Source organism: Choristoneura fumiferana, chromosome 2, assembly GCF_025370935.1.
Source record: "Choristoneura fumiferana chromosome 2, NRCan_CFum_1, whole genome shotgun sequence".
NCBI lineage: Eukaryota > Metazoa > Arthropoda > Insecta > Lepidoptera > Tortricidae > Choristoneura > Choristoneura fumiferana.
In genome coordinates, this window is record NC_133473.1 from 4,418,736 (window position 1) to 4,434,204 (window position 15,469).

A 15,469-nucleotide genomic window follows, 5' to 3' on the forward strand; every position below is an offset into this window, starting at 1 on the left:
TAAAAATATGCCGAAATTATTTAATATTATAAAAAAATAGACCCACAATTGTTCCAATGGATTGATCCTAGTGATATTCAACTTTTTTAAAATTATCTACATGGATATTATGCAATATGGTTGGGGAAGTCACTTAGATAAAAACAAATATTTGCAATTTTACAGTTTTCGACATAATCAGATATTTGCAATATATCTGGAAAATTCCATTTATTATCCTTTGGGCCGTTTTACCCTAGCATCTCATTTATTATGCATATGTAAAAAAATATACATTTTGTTTTCTGCAATATGTAGTCCTTGAAATTAAACCATCAAGAAATCTATATCAGAAACAGGATGTTTACGCGGTATTTAGGCGTTATTTAAGGCTGATAACTGAAACTGAATCTACACGACCAGCATATAAACTAAAGCCATGATCATTGAAGACCAGGACGGCAACTATATGATAAATATTCTACAAAACAAACCAGGAAGTATTTTCTGTGTCATATCTTTTGTAAAACCGTATGCAAGCTTTAATAAACTCTTAGCATCATGCTCTTCTCTGTGTAAGTCGATTTTTTTAATCATATTGACCATAAAGTCATTATATTTTCGAAGTAGGGTAAATCGACAATTATTGGTCACCATTTAATAACTGGCCACCTTACACGAATAGCCCTTTCGAACCCAGCCGATACGATTGAATTTGACATGGATTGTACATACATAAGGTCCACTGTTATAATTCTTACATTTGAATTCTATTTTCATACTCGGCTGGGTTCGAAAGGCATAGTAAATTATGGTCGTGGCCTGGAAGTAGGCAACTGCTGGCTGAGTGTGAGTATTAAACGGACGAGCTTTTTTTATTCCAATATTTTTCTTATGCTTTCCCGCCTTTTCTCATTAAAAATAAACTGCAGGTGTATTTTTCCACCAAAAACACCACAAGTTGTTTCAGACCCAATAAAAAAAGTCCGGAGTTCCAACAAAATATCTGATACCGGCCATTAGACTTGGCTGTACACGACTTGGCTTGACTTGGCTTGGCTTGTTGCTGGCGATTTGTGCCAACATTTCCATGGCCTTTTTAAATTAAAAAAAAAATGGTGACTCGACAATAATAACTTATTGTCGAGCTAGCGCGCCTGCAATCTTTTTGTACCTTTTAGGGTTCCGGAGCCAAAATGCCAAAAACGGAACCCTTATAGTTTCGCCATGTCTGGCTGTCTGTCTCTCCGTCCGTCCGCTGCTTTGCTCAGGGACTATCAATGCTAGAAAGCTGTAATTTTGCACGGATATATACATAAACTATGCCGACAAAATGGTACAATAAAAAACTTAAAAAAAATTTTTTTTAGGGTACCTCTCATAGACTTAAAGTGGGGGTGTTTATTTTTCTCATCCAACCATATAGGGATATACCATTTGGGATTTGTGAAGACGATTTTTAGATTCAGTGATTTGTTTGCGAAATATTCAACTTTAAAGTGCAAATTTTCATTAAAATCGAGCGTCCCCCCCCCCCCCCCCTCTAAAATCTAAACCAGTGGGTGGAAATTTACCTATAAAATATACCTAAACTTGGAAGATTCCGTATAAAATACGAAATCCTTAGAAAAATATTACTTAATTATTTCGTAATGGCTACGGAACCCTATCTTGGGCGTGTCCGACACGCTCTTGGCCGGTTTTTAATTTTTCGCTGACCATAAACTATCCACTTCACCTTCTGATATGTAAAGAATAATGTCAAATTTTACGGTCATTTTTGAGAAAAAATAATTTCTAGTCATCTATATCCTCCTAAGTCCTCGCGTACTTCATAAAGGCTCAATTAACACTAAGAATAACGGCCGAATGTAGGTACTTTATAAAGTACAAATTGTTCAATGAATAAAGAATTCTAAGAATTTTGAAAAAAATGACCAAAATAACAGCAATTCAACCACGTCTAAGTCATAAGCACTAAGTTTGTTAAAAAATGTCAGGACTCAGGAGGATAAACAGAGTTAATTTTTAGTATAAGGTGTCAATTGCTGGCCACCCTTCAACCAGCCGTTTTTAGTATAAGGTGGCCAGTAATTAACGATTTACCCTAATGTAGTCCGCGATTACTTTCACCAAGCTCCCAGTATTAAAGCCTGGTTAGTGGTGGTGTAGTCCGTATCGTGTCCCACTGCTGGGCAAAGGCCTCCCCTTTCTTTCGCCACTCTTCCCTATCCTGGGCATGCACAGCCAATCGAGCTGAAAAGCGCTCAGGTCTTCCCGCAGGACATAATACGGTTTGCTAAAAAAAAATGGTGGTGTGGTGTAGAAATTATGTCTTTCTTTCTTTTAAAATTGTTATTGTTAATATTACATAAATCTGTTAAACTGCGATGTTTTCTAATAAGTTATTAGGAATAACTAACTCACTTGCTATGAGGGAGAGGTATCAACATTACCACTCAAACAGGTTAAACTGTATGAGCGCCCGCGACGCCTAAAGTTGTCAAGAGCTGTCGTACCTACAACGCCATCGACCCGTTCGCAACAACGTGCAACGGCGACCACCGTTAGGTGTGTATGGTCAAAGTCTAATTTCGCCTTCGGCATTATCATGACTTTGTATGCGACAGTGGCGTTCAAAGAGTTGATTGCATCTTTATATGGATTATTTTTCTTTGTGACCAACAAAATTTTCGTGGACAAAAATATCTCTAAATTTTTAATTTTCACAGGTTTTTATTAAACTAAACTGAAACTGATATATGTAGGAAAGATTTCCCTTATCGATTTTCGGTTAGAGACCTTTATATAAAAAAAACGTGGTATGATAAAACCTGAATATGGACAGTATCTTTTTGTTGTTCATTCACAATCAAACCAATAGACGATGTATGTAAATTTGGATGACTTGAACTTTGGCTTTGATATGACCAATTGACAAGATTTCATATTTCTAAGACTATAATTTGATTCGTTCTCTGTATTCTGGTTGGAAAGAGAAAGACGCTGATATTTTGAAAATTTTGCTACGATTATTAATTGATTTATTACAAATTTTTTAAGATGTGCTTATTCTAAAAGGGCATAACTCCAAAACTACCACACAATACATCCATTACTTTTGTCTAGTCTCTATTTAAAAAAAAGATCACGTAAAGCTGACGTAGAAGTTGTCAAATTTATGAGAGCTCCTTTTTCTGGTGAAAAAGGCAAAGGAATCATATCTATTGTGGTAGTGTTGGCAAATTCAGTTTTCTCAGAGATAAGACCAAGCTACAACGATTGTACGCCCTCGAAAAACTTCGCATGGCAAATTTCATCGAAATCGTTAGAGCCGTTCTCGAGATCCCCAGACCAAATAAACAGGAATGTAATTGTCATCTCAAAATAAGATGTAAACTCAGTACAGACTAAGCAGGAATGGTCATAAAAACTATAAAACATAATCAACTTTTATTAACCTGTAAACTCGATGTACAGACTAAGCATTTATAAGATATGGCAAAATTTTTTGTTCCTTATTGACAATTTAACGACGAGTATGTTTTAATGCACTACAATAATAAAACAACACCACGATAGTGGATCCACGCGACGATATCTGATAAAACGCATGTTCGCTATTATTTGTATAACGTAACCGATAACCTTCATACACTCAGTTTTTTTATATACAGCTACGAACAAATAATAATTCAAGAATTGTAACTGCGCTATAAGCATGCATACCGTGTCCTAAGCGTGTCCTGCACTAAGGTGCGCAGTGCGCATGCGCGTCATTTAATTTTGACTGACATAATATTTTGCAAGTTTAGTCACGTTAGTTTATTTCGTATTTTTGATTGTGAACAGCTAGGAACAATGCAAAATCAAAATGTCCAGGGATCACTTTCCACAAGTAAATAGTCGTAAAATTAGTTTTGTATTCAAAAATGTTCAAATAGGTACATTATCAGTTGGAGATGGTCAGTATTATGCAAAATCAAGTCTGTGGTCTATGGCTCACATAATGTAAATGACAGTTTCCTCACCCCTCTTCATACTTTCTTCTTTCCTGTATCGCCCAAACAATAGGTACAATCAGTCTTTATATTTTTTACGATTTTTAGCGTGAATAATGTAAGATACAATATGTTAATATCAACAGCTCATCACCTTTTACGAAAGATTGCTTTTTACGATGCAGAGACGTTCATTATTCAAGAGTCCTGGTGCTTCACCACCCGTTCCATTTCACCATATGCATTACGAGGAGCATAAATTGCTTAGCAACTGTGTTAAAATAATTGAAATTCAACCCGTGAAATACTTGTTATTGAGTAGTTCCTAACTCCGGTGGTCAACTGTGGTCTTCACTTGTCTATCATTAGTTCCACTTCATCAAATGATGATGTTCAAGAGCTAATGCACGAGTTACTACTAAATATATCCAAATTACCATAGGTGTTTCTACAATATTAGAAGAGTTCCTCGATTTCCTTAGAATCTAATCATCTGATACTGATTTTGTGCTTATGGGACTTAATTAGAGGTATTCCTATACAAAAGTTTTTTTTTTTCAAATCGGTTCTTAAATGGGTTTACTAATGTTTCGGCGAATACCGTTTGGCAACCTGTTTCATTTCGCAACTTTTCATTTCCCAACTGTTTGATATTTCTGAAACTAAATATTTCAGGATTTTTATAAAACTAGCCTAACCTAACCTAAAGGGTTCTTTCTACACGATGGCCCTGAAATATTTACAGTTTTAGAGTTTGCGAAATGAAAAGTTGCGAAATGAAACAGGTTGCCAAACGTTGCGTTGCGAAAAGGCAGTACTCGTCTTAAATGACTTAAGTTCTGGGGTAACAGCCAAAAAAATACAACCGAATTGATAACCCCCTCCTTTTCCTTGAAGTCGCTTAAAAAACAAACTGTCATTATCAATATATGAATATGACACGTCATTGAAACGTTAAATGTAAGAAGTGATCCGTCTGAACGCCAGTTGTCTATGTAGTTTGTGCATCTTACATTGCGTCACGCGAGCCAACCAATCCCTGCTTTGTTTCTGAATTTTAACCAATCAACAAGCACGTCTATTTGCAACCTTGAAATTGATTCGTATTTGAATCATAAGTCGTTTTGGTTTAAGGTATGGCCACTTTTTGTGTGGAATTGGTTCTGCGTTATGCTTCCTGATTTATTCGTTGATATACAGTCGCAAAGCGTACGGATTTCCCTAGTTTTTATCCGACTGCCCGAAGGAGGGTTATGTTTTTCAAGCGTTCGTAAGTCTATTTATTTCTATAGTCTTAGCGGCTGGACGGTTTTCAACATATGAGGTATCATAACATATGGGTCAGATTCGTCGAAACTGCCGAGTCACATATAGTATTTCAAGATGGCGTCCGCGAAAAAAAAAAGAAATCAAATGAAAGCTAATAATTAGTCCATCCCAGATAACATACATATATGTATATTATTTTATACCAGGCCTACCATTTTCACAGGAACATAAAAAAATTATGAAATAACAAATATCAAAAAACCAATTGCCTTAAAAAAACTTCAAATAAAAGCTAAAAAGGAAATAAGAAGTCCTAGTAATAGGGATCCATTACTGGGACTTTTTTAACTGATCAAAGATTTAAAAAAATCCCAGTACCTATTTGCGTCCCGACTGTTGAAGGTTAAGTTACTAAGTTCTAACCGAGACTTTTTCTTTTTTAATTTTTATTTAAAGTTTTTGTTAAGGCAGTCTGGTTTTTTGATTTTTTTAGCCACGATTATGACAAGTTTGGCTTAATCCTAATTCATGTCATAAATGTTTGCTTCACTTAATGTAAATTTTTTGCTCCGCCACGTTAGAAAGGCTGTAAAGAAATGATAGTTTTATTTATTCATAACCCTGTAAATAGAAAACTTAGTCGAAACACAACGCACAAAAATTTAACTTTAGAAATTTCGTTTTGTAGTAACTAGATAATCTGCTGTTATTTAGTTTTGTACTAGTTTTAAAATTTGGCTCCACATCCAATCCTATTGAAATAATACCATGATTGATTAAATAAACTGTGTTAAATTGTCAAAGGAAGTTAGGGACTTGTTTACAATGGACATTCTAATAGAAATATTATTTCAGTGTGATTAAAATCTTCTATAAAGGGCACATTGTTAAAGAAAAATATTTTTGTCCTTAGCCTTTATTTGTGTATAAAAATTAATCAAAAACACCTTCAAAACAAAGACACGTTTTAACGAATCATCCGATAAATCTTAAAACCCCACTCCGTCAACACTCAGCTCCGCGTATAAAAGCGCAGTTTTCCTGCTGCCCCTCTCACTGTGTCTACGGTCAAGATAGCGTTGAGACGTGTCTAACCATGTCGTGCCACTCGTGCCCACCGCCGATAGCACCCGAAAACATGGGTACTGAAAAATTCAAACATCGACAGTTTGCGTTCTTTGTTCGCTTGTCTCAAAGTAACTTGCCTAGTTTGCCGTGAAACCTGCTCGTGTCATCCGTCAGCACCATCGCATGAGTTGAATCAGAGCTACTTTGATTGGATAACCGCCCCAATAAAATGTCTGCTATGTCGACGGATGTGTTCCTGTGAACCGGCCGCCGAGACTTTAACACCAGTAAAAGCGCCCGAGGTTATGGATACCGATAAAGTGAGCATTTTTCATGTTAATACCTCAAATTCCATAGTAAAAAAAAAGTGATTACTCTAAACAACTGACTAGTACTTGTTCCCTTTCTGACCGTTTGATATAAACCTAAAGAAGCGCAAATGGGAATCTTAATGAAATAAATTGCACCACATTTCTCGTGTGTTTAATATTAACATGTTGCAATTATCCACTGCAGGGTTAAAGATATAATTTAAAGAAAAAATACAATGTTTTAAACAGTGATTGTAAATTTAGTTGCAACTGAAGGTCAATAATCCCAATCATTATTCTTGTATGGAGAGGTATCGTCACTACTTTTAAATTAAACTCGTATGCACCTGAATTTATAATGAATGATAATTTTTCTAAACTTAATGCAAGTAATTTCAAGGGTCAATATTGTTGACTTGACGATGGAGCTTCCAAAGCAGTGACGATATGCCGCGGGTTTCCCAGCTTCGTGTCGATTTGGAATGAAAAATAGTTTATCAAAATAAACTACTACTACTACCTTTTTTTTTTGTTAAGCTAACTTTACATATTGTAAAATTGTTTTTAATAGTGCTAATGTCCTTCTAGTGACATATCTAACCAAATACGTTGGCATGCAGATATTATCTTAAATTTTAAAAGGATTCTATTAGCTGAAATAAAACTTGTGTGTGCGTCATTAATTTTTAAACCGAGATTAAATAGGTAATACAAGTTGGAAACAACAATTAAAATTACATATTCTTTCATTGAATGAAGTACTTTATCCGTAAGGATCTATGCTCTTTTGTAGATTCTTAAATAATATTGCCATTGGAAAATTCTGCGTTATAAACTAAATGCGCTTTAATTTTGGGTCTCTAGTGTTAAAACGGCATACTGATCTGATCTTTCTTTTGAAGTCGTATGGACGTGATTTAACCTTTTTCAGGCCCCGCGAATTTAGAAACGCTAACAAAATGAATCACAGTTTTATCATGGTCACATTCATTTCAATCATTTTATTCCCCATCCCCCCTGCTCATTGTCACGATTATGAAAATCGCAAATATTTTGCTTTCTTAAATTTGTGACGTAATTTATAGATGGCCACCTATTATAATATTATATTTTCTATTATTATGTATTCATAATCAAAACTGATTATGAATATTTGCTGCCGTTGTAGATTCACATAAAAAAAATATAGGATACACCGTATCGCCTATCTCTGGTTATAATCAACAAAGAAAGATAAAAATAAGGTTTGTTTTTATAATTTGTGTATGTTATTACAGTTTAAGACTACAATAGTGGACAGATATCTCTTTTTTTTAATCTACTTGAAGGCCAATTGAATTATAATCTCGGCTCGGTTCTTTCCCGCATTTTTTTCCGACATCGTTGTGCGCTACGTAGGTTCTTGGTTTATCGTAATTTTTCACCAGATTTTGTTTAACTTGCCTCACTTGGATCAAGTCCAAATGGACGTGTATGCGAGAACTCGGCTCCACTTACTTAATATGTGAACGGTGTTGCAAAGTCGAGTATTGAATTTTTGTTTTGTTGTTGCAGCCGATTGCGGACCCGGACACTCTGGTAAACTGCGACCTGATGGACGGCCGCGACGCGTTCCTGACGATGGCGCGCGACCGCCACTACGAGTTCTCGTCCACACGGCGCGCGCGCTTCTCTACTCTCTGCATGCTATACGAACTGCACAACCAGGGACAGGACAAGTTCGTCTACACCTGTAACAGTTGCAAGTCCCACGTCGAGACGCGCTACCACTGCACCGTCTGCGACGACTTTGATCTCTGCGTACCTTGCTACGACAAGGAAGGCCATCCGCACAAGATGGAGAAGCTCGGCCTAGATCTAGACGTCGGCGCTTCCCCCGGCGACATGAAACAGGCCAACCCGCAAGAAGCCCGCAAACTGTCCATCCAGCGCTGCATACAGTCCCTGGTGCACGCGTGCCAGTGCCGCGACGCGAACTGCCGCCTCCCGTCCTGCCAGAAGATGAAGCGCGTCGTCGCCCACACCAAGATATGCAAGCGCAAGACCAAGGGCGACTGTCCCATATGCAAGCAGCTGATCGCGCTGTGCTGCTACCACGCGAAGCACTGCCAGGAGACCAAGTGCTCGGTGCCGTTCTGCTCCAGCATCAAGCAGAAGCTGAAGCAGCAGCAGGTGCAGCAGAGGGTGCAGCAGCAGCAGCTGCTGCGCCGGCGCATGGCCGCCATGAACACGCGCGGCATGCCGCCCGCCGGGCCCAGCCCGCCGCCGCAGCCCGCGCTCGGCTCGCCGCCCGCATCCAAGCCGGCGCCACATGCCCTACCACACAACGTGCAGAAGGCTTTGCAACAGGTTAGTACTACCATCGTTATTATCTAGCCTGGGTTGCTCCTATGTCCTCCATTTCACTCGATCCAAAGAAGTCACGACACTCTGCTACTATTCTTACTTCTATGTTTCTATTGTTACTTTCTGCTATTTTAATGGTGTTATATCTGTTAGCAAACCAATAATTAAAATAAAATAAATAATCTCAGGCCAGTCGTCGAGAAATTCTCTCTTCATCTGGGTCTATAATAAGTCAATAATACATTAGGGTCAATCTACTTTTTGGTGTAGCTGCTGCTAGTTGCCATGGTAACGTCTTCTGAGTTACTTATTAAAAGTATGATTGTATGGGGTACAAATCGACTTAAAGTGAGGAGTTTTAAGGCAATTCCTTCATGGCTCATCTCCTGCCTGAGCATGCTACGCACTACTGCACTACGAACAAAAGTACATCGCGCGGCTTAAATGTGTGCGCGCCGGTTGGCGCCGGTAAGAACGCACCCGCCGCACGCACACACTGATAATTTAAGGAGGATTAGGTTTTCTTTAGTCAAGGCTGCGCTGCCGTCGGTGCCGTACGTTTCGATTTTTGCTCGCTCGTCTTGCGCTCGCTTTGCGAGATGATTACCTTTTACGTTCGCGTACTTAGTAGTATATAAGTGTAGTGTGATAGTTTCGTGCAAGGACACAAAAAATAATATATACCTACCTACCTATAAACAATATAGTTATAGTATTATGTGTAGGAACATGAATATTATGTACACAGTCGCCATCACCACTTCGGCGAATTTATAAATAATATTTTTAAAATTTAGTATAATAATGATAATAGAGCGGCAAAGAATCTTGCTTCTCTAGACACAGATATTAGACAATTTCAATTTAACTTTCATACTAAAATTATTTGCCGGTAGTTAATTAATTAATCTAAAATAGACATCGACAACCCTAAGTGTCCGCGCCGGAGTAGGCAGTTAAGTCTCCGAAAGGGTCCGAGTGAGCATACTTGTTCTATTTTACTATGCTAATATTATTAATTGCACACCTTTTTTTTTTAAAGAAGTGTATCATTGATGTCTCCTAAGTTACGGGACAATAAAAACTGAAAAGTTGAATGACTCATTACATTTTTTTTTATTTTGTACCGGTTACCATTAAAGATGTAGCGGTTCATCTGTCGTTTAATTCTAACGTAATAAACTATATCTATGTTTAACACGGATGATGATCAGAAATCGATTTTTCACCCTTATAATTGACTGAGCGAACACTAGGTGCGAGCGAAAGGTCTCCGTGTTAACTTGTTTTTTTTCGCTACATTTTTTTACTTGGCGCGTTAGTACTGTAACGTTTTCCACCTGTATGTCATGGTGTTTCCGTGTACTGTCAGTAGCCTAACAGAGTGTCGGTGTTGTCAGGTGCAAGAGGAGGCGGCACGGCAGCAGGCCCCGTCTTACGGCAAGCAGTCGGCGGCGAGCGCGCGCGGCGCGGAGTGGGCGGCACGGTACCGCGCGCCGCCGCCGCTGCACCACGCGCCGCTGCACGCGCGCCTGCCGCAGCCGCATCTGCACCACGCGCACGCGCTGCACCACCCGCACCACCCGCACCTGCCGCCGCAGCCGCCGCTGCAGGTAACACATCACCATCACCACCATCATCAGCATCAGCATCAGCTAAGGCCGCCGCTCCAGGTACGACATCAACATCATCGTCATCAGCTAAGGCCGCCGCTCCAGGTACGACATCAACATCATCGTCATCAGCTAAGGCCGCCGCTGCAGGTAACACATCACCATCACCATCATCATCATCAGCTAAGGCCGCCGCTCCAGGTACGACATCAACATCATCGTCATCAGCTAAGGCCGCCGCTCCAGGTACGACATCAACATCATCGTCATCAGCTAAGGCCGCCGCTGCAGGTAACACATCACCATCATCATCATCAGCTCAGCTAAGGCCGCCGATGCAAGTACGTAGCAGACAGCAGCAGCAGGCGCTACAGGTGCAACAGCAGCATCATTAGCAGTAGCAGCAGCCGCCGCTGAAGGTACGACATGTAATGTTTGTCAGAATGATCGTTTGTCATAAAGGTGCGGCCACATGCAGTCGCTCGTCGCTCGTTTGCAGCGATAAATCTGGTCACGTGACCCCGTTTAAACACCAACTAAACTAACCTTAGTTATTATTATTAAGTTTTGACTGTATATTAACAATTATGGACCTCGTAGTTGTCGGAAATAAAAATCTTTATTATTATTATTATTAATGTGATTTTGAATTTTCCGCGACTCAAAAAAGTAGCGTTAAGCAGCAGCGACAAGATTGCTGCTTGCAGGAATGATCTTGGTCTTGAAAGCTGGTTTCTTAATCTCATTTAGTAGCAGTCGTGGCAGTAGTAGTACAAATAAAAGAAATTGTATTGAATGAAAAAAAAAACAGTGTTTTTGCCGAAGTTGAAGAGGTTTTTTTTTTCCAGCGATAAAGCTCAACATTTTCAGCTTTATCGCTATATTCCACATGACCAGTTTTGACGTTGGAAACGAGCGTCTAGCGATTTGCATGTGGCCGCGCCTTAACTCTTCTCTGAATCTAATGATTGTACAGAATTGTTATAAAACAAACCTAACCTTAAAAATTAGGGTTTCAGTGGGGAAAAAATTATGACACGCTGATTCGGACAAACATTACGGTATGACTAGCGAAAAGTATGCAAACTGGCGCTCTCACGTCAGCGGCAGCAGCAGCAGCTGCTACATACAGTATGACACCAACATCATCATCGGCAGCCGTAGGACATCCGCCATCCTAGACCATCTAGTCTATTTTGGCCTAGACAAACGTGCTCTAAAATTAATCTAGAATATATACCAATACCTGTTTCACCACTTGTTAAATTTCATGTGAGTTCGATTTTATTATCCTTTGACCACGTGGTCCTACTGCCTTTGTCCTACCGATCGGACTACATGAACTTTTCTTTCCTGTTGGTTTGATTAACCGGACTATCAGGACTTGTAATTCGGCCGAAAGGACCCAGACAGCAGCACAGGTATCTGTTCTTAAAATCTATCAATAAGTGACGAAACTAGCCATAAATCATGTAAACACACTTAAGTACGACAACTAACCTGGAATAATTGTTTAGCAGCAACAACAACAGCAGCAACAACAACAACAACAACAGCAGCAGCAGCAGCAGCAGCAACAACAGCAGCAGCAGCAACAACAACAGCAGCAGCAACAACAGCAGAGACCGGTTGGCGTCGTCGGTGGCGTCAGCAACGTCGGCGGCGTCGGCGGAGTGGGCGCAGCCGGGGCCGGGGCGCCGCCTATGCACCAGAAGGCCTTGCAACAGCTCATGGCCACGCTGCGGTCACCGACCTCGCACAACCAGCAACAAGAGATACTGCAGATACTCAAGTCGAATCCGCCTCTCATGGCGGCATTCATCAAACAAAGACAGGTATGCTATGATCACCTACTTTTGACATAATTGTATGTTCTTGTACCCAATTGTCTGGAAGTAAAGTAAGTACTTTTAAAGTATAAGACCGCATATTGTCTACCCTGTATTTTATGTCTATATAGGGCCAGTTTTAGATCAAACCCCAGCAGCAGCAGCAGTGCTTGCACTGTTGTGTTTCGGCGTGGAGAGTAAGACAGCCGGTGAAATTACTTGCACTTGAGGTATCCCATCTTTGGCCTCTTGGTTGGCAACGCATCTGTAATACCCCTGGTGTTGCAGATGCTTATGGGCGTTGGTGATCTCTTGCCATCAGGAGACCCACTTGCTCGTTTGCCATCCAGTTGAATAAAAAAAAACCGTGAAAATACAAATCTAAATTGGTATAAATCACCATGTCAATAAAATCATAATTATGAACCGATTTTCTTGAAAAAATGTATGAGGACTACCATTGAGGCAGACACTATTGAATTGAAAAAGTCTATGGAACGAAATCGATGCATAAGCGGCGAAGATATCGTCGGATTAGGAAAAACTAATTAATAAAGTGTTTTTTTTTTATGTTGGCAATAAATAATCGTCTAGTTGACTAAATTAATTGGTCTTAAAAATGTTTCACTCAACTTTCTTTTTTGCCCAAGTAAATGATTATTCTCGTAACTTCAATCAAATCGTGACGTTTTATCTCGTAATTCCAGAACGCCCAAAGCCAGCAGCAAGCGGCCGTCGGCGTAGGCAACGTCGGCGGCGTGGGCGGCGTCGGCGGCGTCGGGCTCGGCGGCGTCGGCGGCGTGCAGCAACAGCCGCTCCAGCACATGATGCAGCAGCCTCGAATGCAGCAGATGCATCAGATGCTGCCGCAACAGTCACAGGTAATATACGTGCTTTGCAGACAGGGTAACTGGTAACTGCTGGTAGTCGGGAGGTGTTTGATCAAGTCTTCTAATAATACAAGCCTTTGATTTTAAAATACGCGTTTACTACAGCACCGATCGATTTATTGTTTTGTCACATAGTTGCTTTTATGCTTGGAAGAAAAAGTTTGATTTTGTATAGGTGTTGGCAGGAGAGTTGAACACACAAAGCTGCATAAAGTACTCTTTGCAAAAAGATAGCGAATGAACAAACGATTGAATGTAAAAAAAGATATATTTGAAGCTGTATGCGTTTTTGTGTCACGCGGGCAGTCTTAGAATTACGAACATCGACTCTTTAACGCCTTTAGTTTTCGACTTGGGCTTCTAATAGACTCTTGCCGGTATTTTTTTTTACCGCCCTTAAGACACAATGTACTATTGCATCGTGTTTCTAACCGTTGTGTCGTTAATTTCAGGTCGGCGGCGTCTCAGGAGTAGGAGGCGTCGGATCTGTGGGTATGGGCCCAGGCGGTGGCGGCATGGGCGGGCACGCGGGCGGCTGGTTCAAGCAGGGCGGCGCCGGCGTCGGGGGTGTGGGCGGCGTGGGGGGCGTGGGCGGCGGCGCGGGCATGATGGGCATGCGCGCGCCGTATGGCGGGGTGGGCGTGGGCGTGGGCGTGGGAGTTGGCGCGGCGGGCGGCGTGGGCGTGGGCGCGGTGCGGCACGGCGCGCGCTTCTTCGGCGGCGCGGGCGTGCTGCAGCGGTCGCCGCCCGCGACGCCGTCGCCGCGCCCGCCCACGCCGTCCGAGCTGCTGCTGCTGCGCCAGTCGCCCGCGCCGCCGCCGCCCGCGCCGCCCCCGGACGACCAGCTGCCGCCCATGACGCCGCAGGACCAGCTCACCAAGTTCGTCGAACAGTTGTAGTGTACATAGCCCGAGCGCGCGCCCTGTAACATATAGGATAAGACGGCCGCGTTACACACACACACACACCCCTCCCCCCTACCCTCTCCCCTAAGCACTATTTATTTACGTTGAAATTATTATTAGCGACGCGAACTAAATTAAGTATTATGAACGAATCGAGCGCTCAATGTACAAATTGTAAATATGAGAAGAGTACATCCTGTCCGCTTCTAATTAATGTAAGTTGTTCGTAGTGTAGGTACATTATGATACTTATTCTGTTTATTGTAATTAAATCATTTTATAATATAATTATGTGATCATTATAAATCGTTGTTTCTGTTACCTCAAACCTTTTCCCGAACCATCTTATGTCCATTTAGGAAAAAAAAACGAGCAATAGACATGGGACATTATAGCTCTTTGAGCTTAGGGCAGAAGGCAAGTCGTCGCTTGGGGCGATGCAGCAATACTAAAAGTATTTGCTGTAGGTATAATATAATAATAGAATAATTTTGTATAAAATATAATAATTTTGCAGGTGGTAGAACCTTGTGCAAGGTTCGCCCGGATTGCTACCACCATCTTGCTCGCTAATCCTGCCGTGAAGCAGCAGTGCTTGCACTGTTGTGTTTCGGCGTGGAGAGTAAGACAGCCGGTGAAATTACTGCCACTTGAGGTATCCCATCTTAGGCCTCTAGGTTGGCAACGCATCTGCAATCCCCCTGGTGTTTCAGGTGTCTATGGGCGGTGGTGATCTCTTACCATCAAGAGACCCACTTGCTCGTTTGCCATCCAGTCGAATAAAAAACGCCCATCTGCTAGCAGCCCCGTAGCTCAGGCGGATCTATTATTCTAGAATACGAAGTAGCCTAACACCTACGTAACTTTTACCGTCCATAATAAAATCCTACAAGTACCAGTTCTACATTGACAAACGTTTAGGATCAAATAGATTATTATAGATGTAGTGAAAAAAGTTTTTACTCAGGCCAAGTAAAACTCAATCTTATGTGAAGGTTATAAAGACTGAAATATTTAACTTTTTTCACATTATAAGTACCTAAATTTTGAGTCATCATGTTCTGTTTATCCCAACTAATAAAATATAAAATAATGCAGAGTATGTTTATTTGCAACGCTTTAAGCCTTTAAGTTTAATGTTTTAAGTACTCAACCGATCGTGTTGAAATTAGGTATCGAGATATTTTGAAATCGCAGAACGTAAGAGGGTAAATCGTCAATTACTGGCCACCATTCAATAACACTTACACTAATAAAT

General features: G+C 40.8%; 1 protein-coding gene across 5 annotated transcripts in view; it reads left to right on the plus strand.

Moving 5' to 3' along the window:
* The window catches only part of nej (CREB binding protein nejire), a 36,581-nt gene extending 22,064 nt beyond the window's left edge, over positions 1 to 14,517 (plus strand). For 4 of the 5 annotated variants that reach the window (XM_074111555.1, XM_074111559.1, XM_074111558.1 and 1 more), the window contains exons 19-23: positions 8,183 to 8,977; positions 10,375 to 10,587; positions 12,105 to 12,422; positions 13,124 to 13,297; positions 13,759 to 14,517. In XM_074111555.1, the coding sequence (XP_073967656.1) occupies positions 8,183 to 8,977; positions 10,375 to 10,587; positions 12,105 to 12,422; positions 13,124 to 13,297; positions 13,759 to 14,205 (1,947 nt within the window). In that variant the 3' untranslated portion in view covers positions 14,206 to 14,517. The remainder of the gene's footprint in view (positions 1 to 8,182; positions 8,978 to 10,374; positions 10,588 to 12,104; positions 12,423 to 13,123; positions 13,298 to 13,758) is intronic. The other variant, XM_074111556.1, reaches the window with a different exon arrangement.
* Positions 14,518 to 15,469: the final 952 nt, after the last annotated feature.